Source organism: Camelus bactrianus, chromosome 12 (assembly GCF_048773025.1).
Source record: "Camelus bactrianus isolate YW-2024 breed Bactrian camel chromosome 12, ASM4877302v1, whole genome shotgun sequence".
In the NCBI taxonomy this organism is placed as follows: domain Eukaryota; kingdom Metazoa; phylum Chordata; class Mammalia; order Artiodactyla; family Camelidae; genus Camelus; species Camelus bactrianus.
Genome location: NC_133550.1, coordinates 17,258,176 through 17,276,797, shown reverse-complemented (window position 1 = coordinate 17,276,797; position 18,622 = coordinate 17,258,176). Strand labels below are relative to the sequence as shown.

General features: G+C 54.1%; 2 protein-coding genes across 3 annotated transcripts in view; one reads left to right on the top strand and one right to left on the bottom strand.

Annotated features, from left to right (window-relative positions):
* The first annotated feature begins 67 nt into the window (after positions 1-67).
* Positions 68-8,685, top strand: WNT1 (Wnt family member 1). The gene is made up of 4 exons (XM_074374942.1): positions 68-4,820; positions 5,562-5,815; positions 6,509-6,774; positions 7,262-8,685. Exons 1-4 carry the CDS (start codon positions 4,717-4,719, stop codon positions 7,748-7,750), a joined length of 1,113 nt encoding a protein of 370 aa, XP_074231043.1. The 5' UTR covers positions 68-4,716; the 3' UTR covers positions 7,751-8,685.
* A 9,321-nt stretch (positions 8,686-18,006) lies between these two features.
* The window catches only part of DDN (dendrin), a 6,958-nt gene continuing 6,342 nt past the window's right edge, over positions 18,007-18,622 (bottom strand). For both annotated transcript variants that reach the window (XM_074374938.1, XM_074374939.1), the window contains one exon: positions 18,007-18,622. This exon is cut by the window's right edge and continues 2,866 nt beyond it. The gene's annotated coding sequence lies outside the window, so the exon portion shown is untranslated.

Genomic DNA, 18,622 nt, shown 5'->3' with positions numbered 1-18,622 from the left:
CCTCCTCCCCCCTCCTCCCCCCTCCCCTGTTTGCCTTGGCCCGGGGTCCCGGGTGACTCATCTATTGCTGAGCCGCTGATAGGGGCGGCCAGGCCCGGGGAACCCAAATTATAGGCCCGGGAGGGATGGATGCGCCCGCGGCGGCGGTGAGCTCAGCTGTGCTGCCCACCCTCTGCCTCTCACGCCTTCTGCTGCAGCACCGCAGGCCGCCACCTGGAGGCACCAAAGGGTCCGCTGCGCTGGACTCTCAGGAAACCCCCCACATTCAGCAGTTGGCCCCAACAAATCTGTGGGATCACCCACGACAGAACTTTGCCCTCTTCTCTAACGAAGGTGGATGCCTTTCCAGCCTAAGGAGGTAGTGCCACCTGCTGGTGCTTCAAAGGAAGGCAGGCTCCTCTGCCCACAAACTCAGCTTTGGTCCCCTGATGCCTCCCTAGACCCATTCAAGGTAAAGCCTCTTACCTCTCCAACAACTCTTTCCCCTATTCCTATTCCATGGGAGTGGTTTGCAACTGATTTTTGACTTTCAGACTTTAAAGTTATCCATGGTCAAAACTGATACAGAGAAAAACAAAACAGGGTAAAGGAGATAGTGGAATTCCATTTTATATAGGGGGAGGAAAAGGGATGTGAAGAAAAAAACTCATGGAGACATCTGAGGAAGGACACCCTAGAAGGCAGAAAAGCAGGTGCAAAGATCTTGAGATAGGCATTTACTGGGTATGTTCAAGGAATTAGCAAGGAGGCCAGTGTGACTGAGGGAGGAACCCATAGAGGAGAGTGGCAGGCAGTCAAGTTAGAGGACAAGGAAGGAGCAGGGTCAGATGATATAGGGCCTTGTAGGCAACATAAAGATTTTGCCTCTTCCTTTGAGTGAGATAGGGACTCGTTGGAAAATTCTGAACAGAGAATGCAATGATCTGACTTTGTTTTAGAAAGAATGTCTCTGGCTGCTGTGTGGAAAATAGATTTTGGAGGCGCAAGGGCAGAGGCAGGGAGAGCTGTTAGGAGGCTATTGCCATAATACAGGAAAGAGATGATGGTGGCTCTGACCTGTGCTGCAGGAGTGAGTGGTAAGAATGCATCGGATTCAAATGTACAATTGAATCACTGTGCTGTACACCAGAAACTAACACAACATTGTAAATCAACAATACTTCAATTTTAAAAGGGAAAAAAAGAATGGATCAGATTCTACATATATTTTAGAAGGGTGGGATTTTTTAAAAAATGATTTGACACGGAGTATGAGAAACAGACACGTGGAGGATGGCTCTAAGATTCTTGCCCAGAGTAATTGAAAGGATGGAGCTGCCATTTACTGAGATGGACATGACAAAAAAGAGCAGGTGCAAGGGAAGAATCAGGAGCTTAGTTTTGGACCTTGTACATTTTGAGATGTTTATTCAAGTATTAGATATACAAGTCCAGAGTTCAGGGCCAGAGGTAAAATTAGGGAGTGTGAGACTAGATAGTTCACCAAGGGCATGCACGTAGACCAAGAAGAAGCTCCAGATTGAATTGGGGTGCACTCCAACGAGTCATGTGGAAACTGGGTACAAAGGTGGAACCAGATAAACAGACTGAGAAGGTGAGCAGCCAGGAAGGTAGGAATGGTGTTCCAGAAATCAAGTGACAATATTTCAAGAAGGAAGTGTTCAAATCTGCCTGCTGTTCCTAAAAAGTTGATTAGGGGAAGAACTGAGATTTTACTGTAGAGCAAAATGGAGGTCATGGATGATTTTGATAAGGAAATATAGAGGGTTCAAAGTTGTGATTAGGGTGGTAAAAAGGGAGAATAAAGAAAAAACTGGTACTGGTGATTAAAGGAACACTTTTGAGTTCTGCAATAACAGAGAGCAGAGAAATGGGGCAATCTTGGGTGGTAATGTGAAGTTAAAGGAAGCTTTTGGATTTTTCAGATGGGAGACATTACAGCATATTTGTATGCTTATGGGTATGACCCAGTAGGGAGGTAAATTGATGATGCAGGAAAGAAAGAGAGGACAATTGACAGAGTTATGATTTGATCTAAATAGAAAATTTGGACCAGGACAAACACAATGTGACCAAGACCTAGAGCCATCCCACTCTTTCCCACTATTCCTGGTGGGCAGAATGGTGGAATGAAGGGCACTGGATCCTTCTTTCTCCTCTTCCCACCTCTGCTTGTCACCAGTGGCCACAGACTGGGCTGCCCTTCTTACAGCCCAGCTCACTCCTCCTCCCACCAAGCCAAAAGATGTGACCCAGGCTCCAGTGGGAAGAAACTCCTAAGGGACAAAGGACCAGCTGCCCATGGTACACTGTCTATTTATGCAAGCCATCCATGCTGGGTGGCCTCTGCAGAGACTCCTGGCATTGGGGCCTGTGGAGGATGCATGGCCAGTATCCCTTGGCCCTCAGGGTCACATCCTTGGAGGGGCCAGGTATACTGGACTGGGCAAAGGGCCTGGGAAAGTATTCCCCTCAAAAATAACCTCCATCAGGCTTCATTTGGGTTAAATATGCATCTCATTTAAAATGCATGTGCCCCAGGAAGATTAAACTTACCAGGCATTATTCCTTAGAGTGATTTCTCTGCATTAGAGGGGAGACCTGGTCATTTCTGGGACTTGGAACTCTGTAGGATCAGGCCTGGGTACATTATTCAGTCAAAAAGCATCCTAAATGCAGGGAAAATGAAAAACAGAGGATCCAAAAGGGAGGCAGGAAGACCCTAAAGATCATTTGCATTTATCTGTCAGTTTTGAGAAGGGTCCCCAGCCTGCTACTTCTGCACATTCACAAGCTGCCAGTAAGGTGGAAGGAGCATGGGCTTTGAGCCAAAATGGTCTGGGTTTTAACCTGGCTTTATCATTTATTCATTTATTAGCTATGTGGCCCTTGGACAACTGCCTAATCTAGTTTTTCCTCTGTAAAATGAGGAGAGAAGAGAGATGTAAATGAGATCCTCCCCCCCTTCCAGAGGCCATCTGTGTGTGGTGGTAGGGCATAATAATCAGGCTGGCAGTGCCCCCTAGGCCCCACATAGGGAACAGCAGCTACTTCTTCAATAGGAGGCAGAGGTGGCCTTGAGGCTGAGATTAAGTGGGGACATGAGAGAGAAAAGTGTATAAAGGATGAGATGGTCACAGGCACCCTAGGTATCCTGGCATGGTGAGAGTGAGAAGAGCCAGAGTTTTTGTTAGGGGGAGTGGAGACAGAAACTTGGCAGAAAAATAAATTTTTAAAAAAAAGCAGACACATGGAGGCACAAGTTCCCTATTCTGGCTTCGGTTTAGCCAGCAGCCCTTCTCTCCCAGCTCCTCCATATGCACACCTGACATCTACTCCACTGCCCTTCCTTTCCTCTGAGACTTAGCCACTCCAGGCCTCACCCATCTTGATACCACCTTGGTTACAGGCCTCCTCTTCCTCCCCCAGTGACATGCACAAGTTGACCTATGCCATAGGGTGACACACCATAGGATGACACAAGGTAAACAGGGTGGAAGTGACACATGTATGCATATTGAACTCCCACGCATCCATCCATCCACCCACCTCCACACACAGTTCCAGACACTCTTCCTCAGTCAACCTTCTGGGTCTCTCCTGATGTAGCTGCCACCTCCTTCCTGACACATAGGAGATGATGCACTGCCCCAGGTGGTGGCTGTGAAAAGATGACTGGATGATCCCTTTTGGCCTAAGTTCCAAGATCCTTGGGAAAGTCTCCCAACATCCCTCCTCAGAACATGGAGTTTCTGCCCATGAGGACACACATGAATGTGCATCCCCTCAGAACATACTCATACACATTCTCACACTCACACGTGCACTGTCCTATTTACACGTTCACACAAGCACAGCCACTTGTGCACTCTCAGCCCACAAGCACAAACCGCCTCTGCCTAATGTTTGAGGGCTTTGTTTGGTCAGCTCACCCCGCAACCCACCCCTGGGATTTTCCTGGCCACAGCCCCACCCCCACCCCCAGTCTCCCCTTTTTCCTTTCCTGTCCAGCCGTCGGGGATTCCTGGGCGGGGAGACGTCTCCCTGGAGTCGCTGCCCAGAACCACAGTTTTCCTTCTTCCACTCAGGATGGGGGAGAGAGGGGACGCCGGCGGGGCCCGGGGTGACGTCGAGGGTACAGCCCCATGGCAGCGGGCAGCAAAGCGGCTGGGTTCCTGGCAAATTTGTCCCCAAAGCATATTTTCGCTGCGCCCCCTGGCGGACGGTGGTCCCCGACGGGCTCCGGGCGCGCAGAGTAGTGAGGCGGGCGCGCGTGGGAGGGCGTCCCAAGGGGAGGGGTCGGCGGCCAGTGCAGGCCCGGAGGCGGGAGCCACCGGGCAGGGGGCGGGGGTGAGCCCCGACGGCCAGCCCGTCAGCTCTCGGCTCAGACGGGCGGGGAGCCACGGCCCCGCTCGCTGCCCATTGTCTGCGCCCCTGACCGGTGCGCCCTGGTGCCACAGTGCGGCCCCGCGGGGCAACCTCCCATCGTCATTTCAGCCAGAGCCGCAACTATAAGAGGCGGTGCCGCCCGCCGTGGCTGCCTCAGCCCACCAGCTGGGACCGCGAGCCATGCAGCCGGTTGCCCGCCCCCAGGGCTGTTAGAGCCAGACTGCGAACTCTCGCCACTGCCGCCACCGCCGCGTCCCGTCCCACCGCCGCGGGCAGCAGCCAAAGCCGCCCCAACTGCAGCACAGAGCGGGCAAGGCCGGGCAGGCCATGGGGCACCGGGCGCTGCTGCCCGGCTGGGTTTCCGCTACGCTGTTGCTGGCGCTGGCCGCTCTCCCTGCAGCCCTGGCCGCCAACAGCAGTGGCCGATGGTGGTAAGTGAGCTGGTGCGGGGTCGCCACTTGTCTCGGGGCACAGAGCCAGGGGCCAGCCCCATCCAGCTCCCACGCTCTGGGATCCGTCCGCAGACCGGCTCCCTCCAGCGCTCTGACTTCCCTCTGAGACACCGAGGGGCGCTCTGGAGCGGAGCTGCTCCAGAGAATCCAGCTCTGCTAAAGTGGGGTGAATGGAGTGCCTGGTGGCCCATTATACTCCAGGCAGGGAGCCCACTTCCATTTAGCACCGCCCTTCTTCCTTGAGCCCAAAACCGAGCCTCACGGTGGTAGCCACACCACAGGTCTCCCAGACTCGGGTAGCGGGTAGCGAAGGGCCAGGCATGAACTCAGAAAGGAGACAAGAAGAGGGTGGGACCCCTAAGCATTTCACGCCTTGGGTGGGCATGCACTGTAGGCCAGGGTTTCCTCGCCCAGGCTGCCGGGAAGCAGGCTCTGAGAACCAAGGTGAACGTCTAGTCACCGGGTTCCCCATGCCTCCGCTGTCCAGTCCCAGGCGCAGGATCCCGAGCAGCCCTAAGACTCCTGGGCACATAAAAGTCTGGACTCCCAGTCCTTTCAAACTAGTGAGCCCGGGAGCGCGGAGTCATTACCTTATTATTGATCTCCCATCGCTCTTTCTCGGGCTAATAGCCCCAGGAAGAGGACAGGGTGGGCATGACGTTTCTGGTTAGGGTGCACGTCTCCTTCCAGAGCTTGAGCTCCTATCATGCGTCTCACCAGGGGCATCGTGAACGTAGCCTCCTCCACGAACCTGCTGACCGACTCTAAGAGCCTGCAACTGGTACTCGAGCCCAGCCTGCAGCTGCTGAGCCGCAAACAGCGGCGGCTGATCCGCCAGAACCCTGGGATCCTCCACAGTGTGAGCGGGGGGCTGCAGAGCGCTGTGCGAGAGTGCAAGTGGCAGTTCCGGAACCGCCGCTGGAACTGTCCCACGGCTTCAGGGCCCCACCTCTTCGGCAAAATCGTCAACCGAGGTGGGTACCCAGGAAGGCAACGCTTCCGGCACCAGGGGAAGGCAGGGTCACCCCCAGGGCAGGGGCGGGCAAGTGCAGGGAAGATGTCCTGGGCGTCTGCAAAGTCACACGATCCACCCGCCAATAGCTTCATGCCAGTGCCAGCTCTGGGCCAGACTCGTTCTACCAGGCGCTTTCAAGCCGTGAACTTCGGGCACGAAACTTAAGTTTTATGAGCCACTGCGCCAGAGAGAGTTCTGAGTCGTGGACGCTGGCTGGCTATCGCTCTCCCCTTCAGTCCCTCTCAAAGGAGCCTGGGAAGCTGCTCTCTGTGGGCGTGAGTCTTGCCTCCAGCCTAGCAAGGCTTGCATCGCTGACATGGGCAGAAAGTTTGGGCTACGGAAAGGTCTTGGCGGTGCAGAACTCTTCTGCTCCCCTCTTTTCGGTTCTTCTCTCTGGGGCTGCCTCACTTCCACTGAGGAGCCAAAATGCGCCCTGAGTCTCAGTAACGCGTGATTACAAGCGTGGACGTGCCTACGTGCCCACGCACGTGCTTTCTCCGTGAGAACAGCTTCGCACACCGCGGGCCGCAGGGCTTTCGGGACTCCAAGGGCGGAGTCGGGACAGAGGACTCAAGGGTTCCAAGCTCACCACAGAAGGTGCAGGTTGCACCCTGCGTGCTCCCTTGCTGATCCCCGCTTCCTTCCCCAACAGGCTGTCGGGAAACTGCATTTATCTTCGCCATCACCTCAGCCGGGGTCACCCATTCGGTGGCGCGCTCCTGCTCGGAGGGCTCCATCGAGTCCTGCACGTGCGACTACCGGCGGCGCGGCCCGGGGGGTCCCGATTGGCACTGGGGGGGCTGCAGCGACAACATTGACTTCGGCCGCCTCTTTGGCAGGGAGTTTGTGGACTCCGGGGAGAAGGGGCGGGACCTGCGCTTCCTCATGAACCTTCACAACAACGAGGCGGGCCGCACGGTGAGCGGGCTTGAGGGTCTCTGCACCCGAAGCAAAGAGTGGCAGGGATCTCGGGGTCCCTGCGCAGGGGGTAACCTCGAACTTGGGAAGTAATGACTGGTGATAAGACCAAGGGTTAGGGTAAGGAACCAGGCGAGGGTATCTGGGGGCAGTGGAGGCTTGGAAGGAAGCCAGAGAATAGAAGAGATACTGGCTGACAAGGAAGAGCTTAGGAGTCAGGCAACTCGTGGAATGTATTGCCTACAGCTCCTCCATTGTACAGATTCAAAAAATAAAGCTGAGAGGCCGAGACAGATTTTCTCGGTGGAGCAGAGTTGGGCCTGATGTCCAGATCTCCGCGGGACTTTGCGTGCCTCCCTTCCCTTGGGCTCGCCTAGGCTTGGGCCTTTGCTAAGGGCTCGGCGGCGTCCGGGAGGGGGCGGTATCTGGGATAGTGGCTGCGGCTCTGACAGTGCCTTGGGACACCATTCTTTCTCCTTTCCCCCAGACGGTGTTCTCTGAGATGCGCCAGGAGTGTAAGTGCCACGGCATGTCCGGCTCGTGCACGGTGCGCACGTGCTGGATGCGGCTGCCCACGCTGCGCGCCGTGGGGGACGTGCTGCGCGACCGCTTCGATGGCGCCTCGCGCGTCCTCTACGGTAACCGCGGCAGCAACCGCGCCTCGCGGGCTGAACTGCTGCGCCTCGAGCCGGAAGACCCAGCGCACAAGCCGCCCTCCCCTCACGACCTCGTCTACTTTGAGAAATCGCCCAACTTCTGCACATACAGCGGACGCTTGGGTACAGCGGGCACGGCGGGGCGCGCCTGCAACAGCTCGTCGCCCGCGCTGGACGGCTGCGAGCTGCTCTGCTGTGGCCGGGGCCACCGCACGCGCACGCAGCGCGTCACGGAGCGCTGCAACTGCACCTTCCACTGGTGCTGCCACGTCAGCTGCCGCAACTGCACGCACACGCGCGTCCTGCACGAGTGCCTGTGAGGCGCTGCGCGGGCTCGCCCGGAGGAGGGTTCTCTTCAAGCCCACCCCCGAACAGATTCTCTGGCACCTAAGACCCTGATCTGCGCCCACCCAGTCCCTCCAGCCACACTCCGCGATTTATTCGTACCCAGTCTTTTCTCCCACCTTCTCCTACCCGGGGACTCCTGAAACCACTTGCCTGGGGCGGCATGAACCCTCTGGCCATCCTGATTGACCTGCCCTGGACCTACCTCCCTCCCTCTCCGCGGGAGACCCCTTGTTGCACTGCCCTCTGCTTGGCCAGGAGGTGAGAGAAGGATTCGTCCCCTCCCCCATCAGGGTCAGCTCCTAACATGTTGCTCCGCTTCCACCGCGCCAGCAACCCCCCTGCCTCTCTCCCTCTCCTTTATCCTCCGTTTTCTCCAGGTCGCATTCTCCTGCCAAGGGAGCAGACCCTGAACACACACCTGGGCATCAGGGCCTTTCTCCTCCCCACCTACAGCTGAAGAGGGAGGTTCCAGGGTGAAAGCGCAGCTGTTGTGATGTGGAAAATGAGGTTGGGGGACCCAACAGAAATATCCCCATTCTCCCAGCCTCTGTCTCTGGAGCCATTGAACAGCTGTGAGCCATGCCTCCCTCGGCAACCTCCTACCCCTTCCTGTCCTGCCTCCTCATCAGTGTGTAAATAATTTGCACTGAAACGTGGATACAAAGCCACGAGTTTGGTTGTTGTAAATAAAACTATTTATTGTGCTGGGTTCCAGCCTGGTTTGCAGAGACCACTTCCACCCCAACCCAATCCCTTGCTATTCTTCTCTCCTTCTGCCCTCCAGCCTTTTCTGACCCCTCTTCTCCTCTCCTCAATTTCTCAAAGATGCCTTTGCCTACCGGAATCAGTATTTCCTTCCACTGTAGCTATTAGTGGCTCCTCGCCCCCACCAACGTAGTATCTTCCTCTGCAGAATAAAATCTCTATTTTTATCAATGACTTGGTGGCTTTTCCTTGAATCCAGAACACACCATTGCTTACCTCCTTTAAACAGATAGGATACATTGTTGGGGGACTGATTTCCTGGCCCTAGAAGAGGATTCTGAGCTTCTGTCCCTTGGATGACCCTAACGAGGCTACTGGAGAGCCAGGTCTCTAGAATAAACTGCTCAGGAGCCAAAAGACCCTGCAGTGTTCTTCCTATTTGAAAACGAATCTGTGTGATATTGGGCAAGTCCATAACTGCCTCAGTTTCCTCCCCTGCTGAGTGGGGATTAAACAAACAAACTCTAAGCCTGCCTTTCCTATGTAGAAGAGTTGTGAAAATAGCCACAACTGAGTGATAGCCGTGGTGTTCTGAAAAGAAACTGAAGAAGAAAGAGAAACTCAAACAGAAAGGGTGCTGCTGCCCCCAATGTAGAGCTTTTGGTCCCTGAAGCCCATCTGGGCCAACTGTGGTCAGGGTGTTGGGCAGTGGGGAAGCCACTCCCCTCCCCAAGATGAGGAAACACCTTATTTGGATCTTCCAACACTTGGGCTCAGTAGAATCTGGGTAACAAGTGATGTGCCCCAAAGTTCAGAGATGAGGATGAGGGAGAAGAAAGGAGCAAGTGGGTTAAAATCCAATAGAGGCTAGATTTAAACCAGTGTAAGCAAAGGAAACCCAAGTGTGATCCATAACCAAACCATGAAGCTAGCCATTGCCCTAAAGAGCCCGAATGAGGATTCTTTTACTAACAACACCGATACCTCTGTGTGCATTTCACCAAAGTTGGGGCAGTACTAATCCTACCCACTGCCCTAAATGTACCTCTAACTCTAATCCTCTCCCTCTCCCTAAGTCTAGGTCTAACCTTAGCCTTAACCTAACTTTAGACAAACACTAATGGCTTCCTGAGCTCTAATGTCTGTTCCTAATCCTAACACTTCCCCCCAGGGGAGGACCCAAAGGGAAGGGGGAGCTGTGAAGCACTCCACCCCCAAGAGCAACAACTGATCCCAGCCTACTGGAGAATTTCCCCCTCTCCCCGGGACTCTTTTGCTGCTGTTGCTGCCTCCCACCTCTCCCTGGCTGTGTGAACTCTGACCGCTGTTGGCCTTTGGGATATGTATGGGGGTAGGGGAGTGGAGCCAGGAGCTGCTCAACTCTGCAAGGACATCCCTTTCCCTTTCTCTCTATCCACCAAGCTAGCACCAGCTCAGCTCTGATGGGCAGCTGAGGGGGTGGAAGAGAAATCTTATTGATCCTGGGTAGAAGGCACCTGACAAGCCTTGGGTTTCCAGTAAAGAACCCCCTGCAAAGAATGTCCAGTCTCTAAACCAACGAGTTATTAGATCCTCCAGCTCCCAAAGCAAGAAGTTAATGAGCTGCCAGAGGCAGGAGAAGGGGCTTGGGCCCCTGCTGGACAATACCCAGATTCGGGGAGAAGCAGAGGGTGGGGAGTGGAAGCGTTGGCAGATGTCCCCAACCACTCTCACCTAACTCCTAACTCTCTAGAATCCGTATCTGCTTTCAGGCCTAGAAGTTGGGGGTGGGCTCTGAGCTGAGCTACACATAGGAGCTGGAAGAAGAAAAAGGGAAGCAGTGAATCCTGTTCTGGTCTGAACCAGCCTTTCAAAAAATCTATTGCTTTCTCAGCTTCCGTTGCTTTGTCTATTCAACAGAGATAGTTGTTGGTACTTAGTCCTCTTGTTCATGAAAGTGATGAGGTTCAGATGAGATAATGTATGTGAAACCTCGGGTCATCTGAACGCTTGCTGACACCTCTTCTGTGCCAGGCATATGCCAAACGCTGGGGATACAGTGATGAATGAGCCACAGAGCCTGCTTGGAAGAGTTTACAGTCTGGCCAGGGAATCAAGCACATTGACAGATATTGTTAGGGTAACAGGGGCAGTGCAGTGAAGGCTCAGTGAAGTGTAAAGCCCTCTGCACATGCGTGAGGTTTAAGGACTTACTCCCATACTGAAGTCCTCAGGATGGAGGCCCTTCACTTTCAGGCACTGGGGCTTCGAGGGAAGGGGTAGGGAACTGCAGAACAGGCTGGGCCCTCAAGGGGGCATGCTGTAATGAAACGAAAAAAGCCAGCAAAAGGGCCGTAGGAGCTGTAAAGCACTACCTAGGAGCTAATTATTTTATTCTGATCATCTGTGCCATCCTCACACTGGACGGGTAAATCCTGGGAGGAGAGCAGCTGTGCCTAGAGCGAGGCCTCACAGAGGTCTCAGGGCCCGGGGCAGGCTGGTGCGGGGGTCACCATAGGACAGTGTTATCAGGAATGGGCCTGATGCCCCAGCCTTGCCCTATCCACCAGGCTATCCTCCCGCCCACCTCTGATCCTCAGGTAGGATCTGAGACCGGCAGGGACCCCAGACACATGGTTGGCCTCAGTAAGTGAGGGAGGCACTAGTCCTGAAATATCCTGGGGGGAGCGGAAAAGCTGAGAGGACTGGGCCTGCACAGTCCCCAGGGGGTCAGCAAGCCGGCACCACACACACCCTGCCACACGCACCCTGGAAAAACCCCGTCAGTGGGGCTGCAAATACCCCAGGGTCTAGCATCCCCCACCCCCCCACCTCAGGCTGGCTCAGTCCTCTTCTCCAGGCCAGAGGGAGAAAAATAACAAAATGAGGAGAAAATAAGCTGTTTGGCTGTGGTGTGAGCAGGAATATCCATGCAGAGCTGCCCACCACTCACCCTTACTCACTCTTTCCACACCCAGCCAGGGCGCCCAGCATGAGACAGACCACCCCCCTGCCCCCTCCCCCGTCTGGGCTAAAAGCAGACGCTGGTGAGCGAGCAGCAGGTTATAAATATGCCCAGGGAACTGCCGCCAACTCTCTCCCTTGTCATCCCCTGGGAGGGGATAGGGTGGGGTGGCTCCTAGGGAGGAGCCAGGGCTGCCCTGTTCCCTGGGGCCCAGGAGGAAGTGGGGCTTCCAAGAGGCTACTGCATTTTTTTTCTTTTTTGCCCTTTTCAAAGAGAAGGAACCACTGCCACTTCATTTTTTCTGGACATTTGCTCATCTGCTCGGAGGTGGGGTCCCCATACTCCCTGGGTCATGGCTGGAAGCTCAGAATGAATGGTGCCAAGTCCACTCACTCTGTGTCATGGTGCAGCCCAGCACCACTTCTCCTCACACCCAGCACCAAAGTTCACTCATTCATTCAACAGATATTGGCTGAGGGCCTGCTGAACACCAAGCCCTGTGCACACGCGTATCTGCGTGTATGCACGAGTATGGGCATGCACACCCCGCAGCCCCTACTCCCGTGCACTCACACCAGCTCCAGCCCCTCCTATGGACTTCTTGGCTTTAACCTGACAACCTCATAAGGCAGGATATAGCTTCAGGCTCCTGGTTCTGCCTCAGAGTAGGTTGCGGGGGAGAAGCGGGCTCACTGAGAATGGGGCCCCTAAACATTCCTGCTTCTACTACCTCCCTGATAAATGAGAGAGTCCTTTCTCTCCTCCCTGCCCAATCATCCTACCAATGCAGGTGCCATGCAAGGAAGAAAGAGCCACTCGGTGAAAGGCTGAGGGCACCTGCCCAGGCTGCCAGAGCCTCCTGCCTCCCAGCCACTCACCAAGTAGGTACCAACCTGGGCAAGAGGGGGCAGTGCCACCCTGGGAAGCTCCCAGCTCTCCACCCCTAGAGCTGGACCCCTCCCTTCTCTCTCTTCCCTATTAATCCTCGGAAGTGAAGGGGCCGTCCCTGGCGGCCCCTCAGCCCTATTGTGGCCCCTCGCCCTCCTCGGCTGGCGTCTAATTAACTCCTTCTGCCCCCGGTTTTGTGTGCCCCCCTTACCCCACCTTGTCGGCCCCGCCCCTCCGCTCGGCCAGCTCCCCCCCACGGACATTCCAGCCCGGCCGGGCCAGTGTGCCAGGGCAACCAGGGCCGGACCAAGGCCTAATCCCCCCGTCGCCCGGCCCGGCTAGGGGAGCCCCACTCACCTCCCCGCTCTCTGGGGGCTGCCCGGCTCTGCTGTGGCGGAGACACACAATCAGGACAAAGGCGCAGCCCCCAGGGGGCTAACTCAGCCTTCACGCCCAGGTTGTGCGGCATTTGGGGAGTTTAATGAATTGTCCATCACGCCTTTCAGGGCCCGCCCGTCAGCCTGGATTAATCTTCGGAGCCCTGGTGGGGTAGGAGACACTAAGCCTGTATTTATTACTCTCCCATTGTCACTAATTGAGGTAATTATCTGTGACTCTGGCCTGGCCAACAATGCGGCATTCACTCCCGGGACCTCGATGGGCTTGGCTCCCACTCTCAGCACCCACCCTCCCTCCTCTGCTCTCCCAAACCCGCCAAGTGCTAAGTGGTGCCCTGGAGCATGATGGGAAAGTGGACAATGTCCCACAATGCTTCACCTCCCAACCAGTATGGCATTGCTGCTAGGGAGAGGTCTGGGCCCTCCAAAGTAGAAAAGAAAAGAAGGCAGACTGTCTGGGGGCAGGTTTGGCTGGCAGAGCCCTCAAGCCACAGAGGGGCATGTTTCTGAGGTCTTTGGTTTTCTGGACTCTTCAACTCCTCCTCTCTGGTTCGGTGGCCCCTCACAGGGCCCTTCTGTGGATCCACCTTCATGTCCCTGTAGCCTACACAGCTCTAGGGTATTGGGAGGCCCTAACCCATACCTAGCATACCCTGAGGAGGTCCCTAAAGCTATCAGGGCTGGCCGAGTAGTGTGAGTATGATGGGGGAAGTTGGGAGAAAGAATGGAAAAGGGCTTGTGAGGGAGCTCAGGGAAAGAGCAAGAGGAGCCATCCCAGGAAGGAGCATCCAGGGCTCACACTAATGCGGCCATGCAGTAATCTTAGGGAGGAACTTGGATTTGAAGGGGTGAGCAATGCCAAAGAGTAGATTTCATGTGGAGATGGCTTCCCAGGTCAAGGGTTTGTGAATGTATGTAATAAAGAGAGAGAGAGAGAGAAAGCAAAATAAGATTTGGACAGGACTAGACAGTGAGCTCCTTGAGGGCAAGGACTGTGTCTCAGTCACTATTGTTTTTCCAAGAGCCTAACCTTGTAACTTGGCATGTAGTAGATCCTGTCAAATGAATGGATGTGTAGTTGAGGACTGTACTTTCATTGGGGTTGGAATCTGTTGACTCTTCTCTTCCATAGCTGCACATAGACTCTTCATTCTGTCTCAGGACTTGCTGAAAGAAAGTTCTGACCAGCCAGGGACAGTTCTTGAATGGGCACTTTACCAGCTACCGCTGTTAGGGACATTGGCAGAACTCAGAGCTACAGTTTGGACAGCGCCACCTTGTGGTGCCTTTTGGGAGAGCTCCTGGAGAGACCCCAGCAAAGGAAGCAGGGTCATCCCTTCTGAGTCGGGTGGGCTGGGGTGGGGGTCACACCAGGCAGCAGCCACTCCTCCTCCTATGTATTGATCCTAAATTGCCATGCCAGTGTTCCTATGGCACAGTTTTTATCATTTGTTCCTTCCTTCTGCCAGCTTTTGCTGAGAGCCTGCTCCAGGGCAAGCTTGTAGGTGATACAGAACTAAATCAAAGACTCTACCCTTGAGTAGCTCATGAAATTCTACAAGATAAAAAGACCAACAAAGCTCATGATCAAACAGCAGAGAAAACAATGCTATAGACGTTGGGGAGGCAACTGGGACATATGTAATTCAAAAACTCTCTGCCACTCACCTCTCCCTTAATTCCTCTCACTAAAAAGCAATAATCCTTGCTTTCAAGGAACATTTCATGATCTGGCTCCCACGCATCATTCCAGGATCCCATCCCTCTGCAACTCTGCATTCCCCATGCCTCTGTTCCCAGTGAAAGCTGTGTGCTTTCCCACCACTCCACTTTTGCCCACACCCTGAAATACACCTCTTCCCCATCTCCTCCTGTTGAAATCCACCTCAAAGGTCCCTTCCTCCAAGAAGCTCTTCTAATTTCCCTTGGCAAAGTGGCCCTGCCTTCTGAAGCACCTTCTTAGCAGGACTTTCATTAACAGCACATACTGGCTGTTCCACAAGTGGTTATCTGTGCATGTTATTCATCCTTCTATGGCTTCTAGATTCCTGAGGACATGGACTTTGTGTTTTGTTCATCTTGGTATCTCTTGCAGCACTGAGCTAGGCATGTTAAGTTAGTAGATAGATGCATGGATGAATGAATGAATGGATAGATAGATAAATGTATGAATGCATGACAAATGGTTTGGTGGGATGGATGGATGCATGCATGCATGGATGAATGAACAAAAGGATGGATGCATGCATGCATACATAGATGGATGGCTGGATGAAACAATTCTTCTCTAAAAGGACTCATCAAAGACTGTGTAGTACCAGGGACTTCAAGGGAGGGATCTCACCCCATGCCAGGACATGCAGAAGAGAGGACAGTGTCCAGCCTGAGCCTTCCTTCACTAACATATGCCCCCTCAGTAACTTGTTTCCCAGAGGCCTGGATATGTTCCAGCTCCCCAGAAGTCACAGTTTGGGAGCCACTCCTTCCTTGATACTCTGCTACACCCTCTGGAATGCCTTCATCAACATATATTATATTGTACTGCCTGCACTGTGATGACTGAATTTCCTCTTCCACACCCCTTCCCCCATCTCACACACACCATGAACTGTGAGCTCCCTGAAGACAGGTAACATGTCTGAGTTTCCTGTGTGTCTCTAGGGCCTGGCATACATGTTTAATGAATAACTGAGTGAAGGCTGGCTCTTTTCCCCATAGACACACTTTGCATATTACGTATGTACTCATGTTCAGCCACTTCTCTGGTTCTCTCCTTGTCACATGCATACAGACTCCTGACCCTGAATCCCTTGAAGTACCAGAATATGGCCTGATTCTTTGTTTCATTCACCCATCTGTGTCTGGTTTAGGGGAGTCCCAGGGCTCTCCTGAGACTCTGAAGGGAGAGGAAGCTCTTAGCTCCTCTGAAGCCATATTAACTTGGATCCATTCAAAAAGGGCTTCCCTGAGAAGAACCTGGCTATTAGGAGGGTAGGAGCGTCCAGCGCTAACCTGAGGGCTGCTGCCGGACCCTGACCACACCCTCCAGCATTGCTCTCCCTACGCCTGACCTGTGAGGCTGTCCCAAGGTGGGAGGTGGTTGTGGCCTCCGTCTTGAGGCTGGCTAGCTGGCAGACACAGACAGATTTAGAAGTCATTTTCACAGCAGGGAGCCTCCAGCCTCCCACCCACAGGGCCCTGCAGGGCCAGTCTGAGATATGGCTCACCAAGGGCTGGCCCCCAGATCTGCAGTATCTCCTCCTCTTGTCTCTCTCCCTTTCTCCCCAGATCTTCAGCAGCTGGTGCAGATTCCACCCTTAGGCAAAAATGGAGGAAATCCTGGGGGAAGGGTTGTGTTGCACTGACACCCTAACCACCCAGTGCTCCCACTGCACCATTCATCCATTGAGAGTCTGTGTGTCTCCACCCTAGGGATCCCCTCTCCTCTCAACCTGGCTTCTGCTGCCTTTCCTCCTCTTCCCCTACCTTTACTTCTCTCTTCCCCATCTCCTATCCCAACACCCCCAACACTAATGAAACACCCTAGCAAGAAATAATAATCAGAGCTTAACAATTATGTATCACTTACTATGTACAGGCATTATTCTAAGTATTTTACATACTGAATCATTTAATCCTCCCAACAAGCCTATGAAAAAAGCACTATTAATTATCCCATTTTATAACTGAGGCTACCAAGACACAGAGAGGTTGAGTAACTTGCCCAAGGTCACACAGCTGGTATGAGGTAGAGGCAAGATTTAAACCCAGACTGCCAGGTCCCAGAGTCCATGTTCTAAACACAACACTACCTTAGTTCTCTAACAATGGTAACAGTGCAGGTGAGCCTTAGAAACTGGCCTCCTGTGTATTCAGCCTCAAAGAGACCCAGGCAGCATAGTGGAGCCTACCTGCACAGGGCCAGCCCCTCCACTTTCCCATGCAGCTCACCTCTCCTACCAGCCCCAGAGCCTTGGAGTGCCTGGGCCTTAGCCAAATCCAGGCAGGTACTCTCACTACTCCCTAGTCTTCCTCAAATTTCTTCCTGGCCTGAAGTCCATCCTCTTCTCAGGCCCAGTAGTCCAAGACACACAGCCCTCATCTGGACCAGGCTCACCCCAACCTGGCCTCAGTCTTCACTCCTGCCTTTATCTTCCACAATGCCCCTGAATGTGTCATCAACCCCAGTCAAACCAGACCATTTGATAATTTCCTAAACATACCCTGTTTCCCCAATCCATGCCTCTATTTCTGCTGTTCCCTCTTCTTGGAATCCCTTTCCCCAAATTCTATCTCAAATGCCACATCCTCCATGGAGCCTTTCCTGATCTCATAAAATCCATCCGTACAATCTGCCTTGTTTGGCTCCTTATAGTCCTTAACACCCACTGCTAAATCCATCATTGTCTGTGTGTTTTCACCTTCACCCCATTGTCAGGTAGGTCTCACGTAGCCCTTTCCTGGAGCCCAGCTCAGTGTCCAATTCCTCCCAGGTGCTCAGTAAATGCTCAGTAGTTAGAATTGATAGTAGTTAGAATTATATATGGAAGGGAGACATACTTCAGGGGCCTTTGATCTCTGCCCAAAGAGAATCCCACTTACTTTCTCCGGCAAGACCTAGTTTGAAACCTGGCAGTGTGAGTTCCAGGCGGGTTCTGGGTGATTCTGACCAATGCTCTCCTTTCCGGTTCAGAAGTCCAAAGAGGACCCCCTCATCCCGCCCCCGTATTCCACTGAACCAGGTCCAGGCGCCCAGGTTAGGGTCCAGGCTAGCGGACTCCCAGGCCATCCTGCCCCACTCCCTGTCCTGGCCCGTCTCTCTGGGTGCGGGTGGGGAGTGTGACGTTGAGATAATTGAAGACCAAAACCTTAAGTGGTTTGAGAGCGAGGCTGGGGATCTGAACGCTGAGCCAGAGTTGGAGTTGGCCGGACTCGGTGGGGGTGGGGGGCAGAGGCGGGGCCGAGGGCTGGGCCAGGACTCCGCGACTGAGTCTGAGCGAAGCCCCCGCGCCCGCCAGGTCGGTGGCTAAATTTACCCAGGCTGACTCAGCCCTTGCCCGGAATGGGGGGTGGGGGGAGTGCACTGGGGCAATGGGAAGAGCCAGCGGGGGTGGGGGGGAGCAAGGAAGGGAGAGTCCGGACTGGGGGAGATAGGGGTGGGCTGCGAGTTTCCTTCAAAGAAAGGAGTCTCCCCCACCGCCCACCAAGCGGGAAGGAGCGGAGAAGCCCTGGGGGAAGGACACTGTGGGGAATGGGTAGGTGAAAGGAAGAAGATGCCAAGGTTGGACAAAGGGAAGCTTATTAGATTTATTGAGCGCCTATTGCGTGCCAGGCACTACGCAAGGCGCTTTACATACATTATCGCATTAAATCCTCACAACAACCCTGCGAGGTAGGTGTTTATAAACCCCCATTTGACAGCTGAGGAAACTGAGGCTCAGGGAGGTGAAGTGGTTTGCCAAGTTCACATGGCTAGTAAATAGAAACAGAGGTGTCCGAGATCGGAGAGAAAAAAAGACTTCAAGGTCAGGGTCCCAAGCCCGTTGGCGTGGATGAGTACAAAGAGGGGCTCGGCGCGCTTCACAGGTCTGCAAGGCCGGAGGCTTGCTCTCCATCTCATACCGCTGGAGGCGGCAAGGCGGAGGACCCGCGCGCAGTGATTAGGGACCAATTGATTAACTGGCAGTGCCGGGGTTGGAGGGACTCGCGGACTAGCTACCAGGGAAATCCGCGACCTGCGCGCGCCCCGTAGTGGCTACAGCGAGTATCACACCCCACACCTACAGGATTCTGGGGACCAGCCTCCCTCCTCTTCCTTTCCTGGCTGATTTCTGGAAGAGGCAGACATGCAAGAAATTTCCAGGGTTCTTTCAAATGGGTGATACCACCTGGGTTGGAAGTCGTGGTAA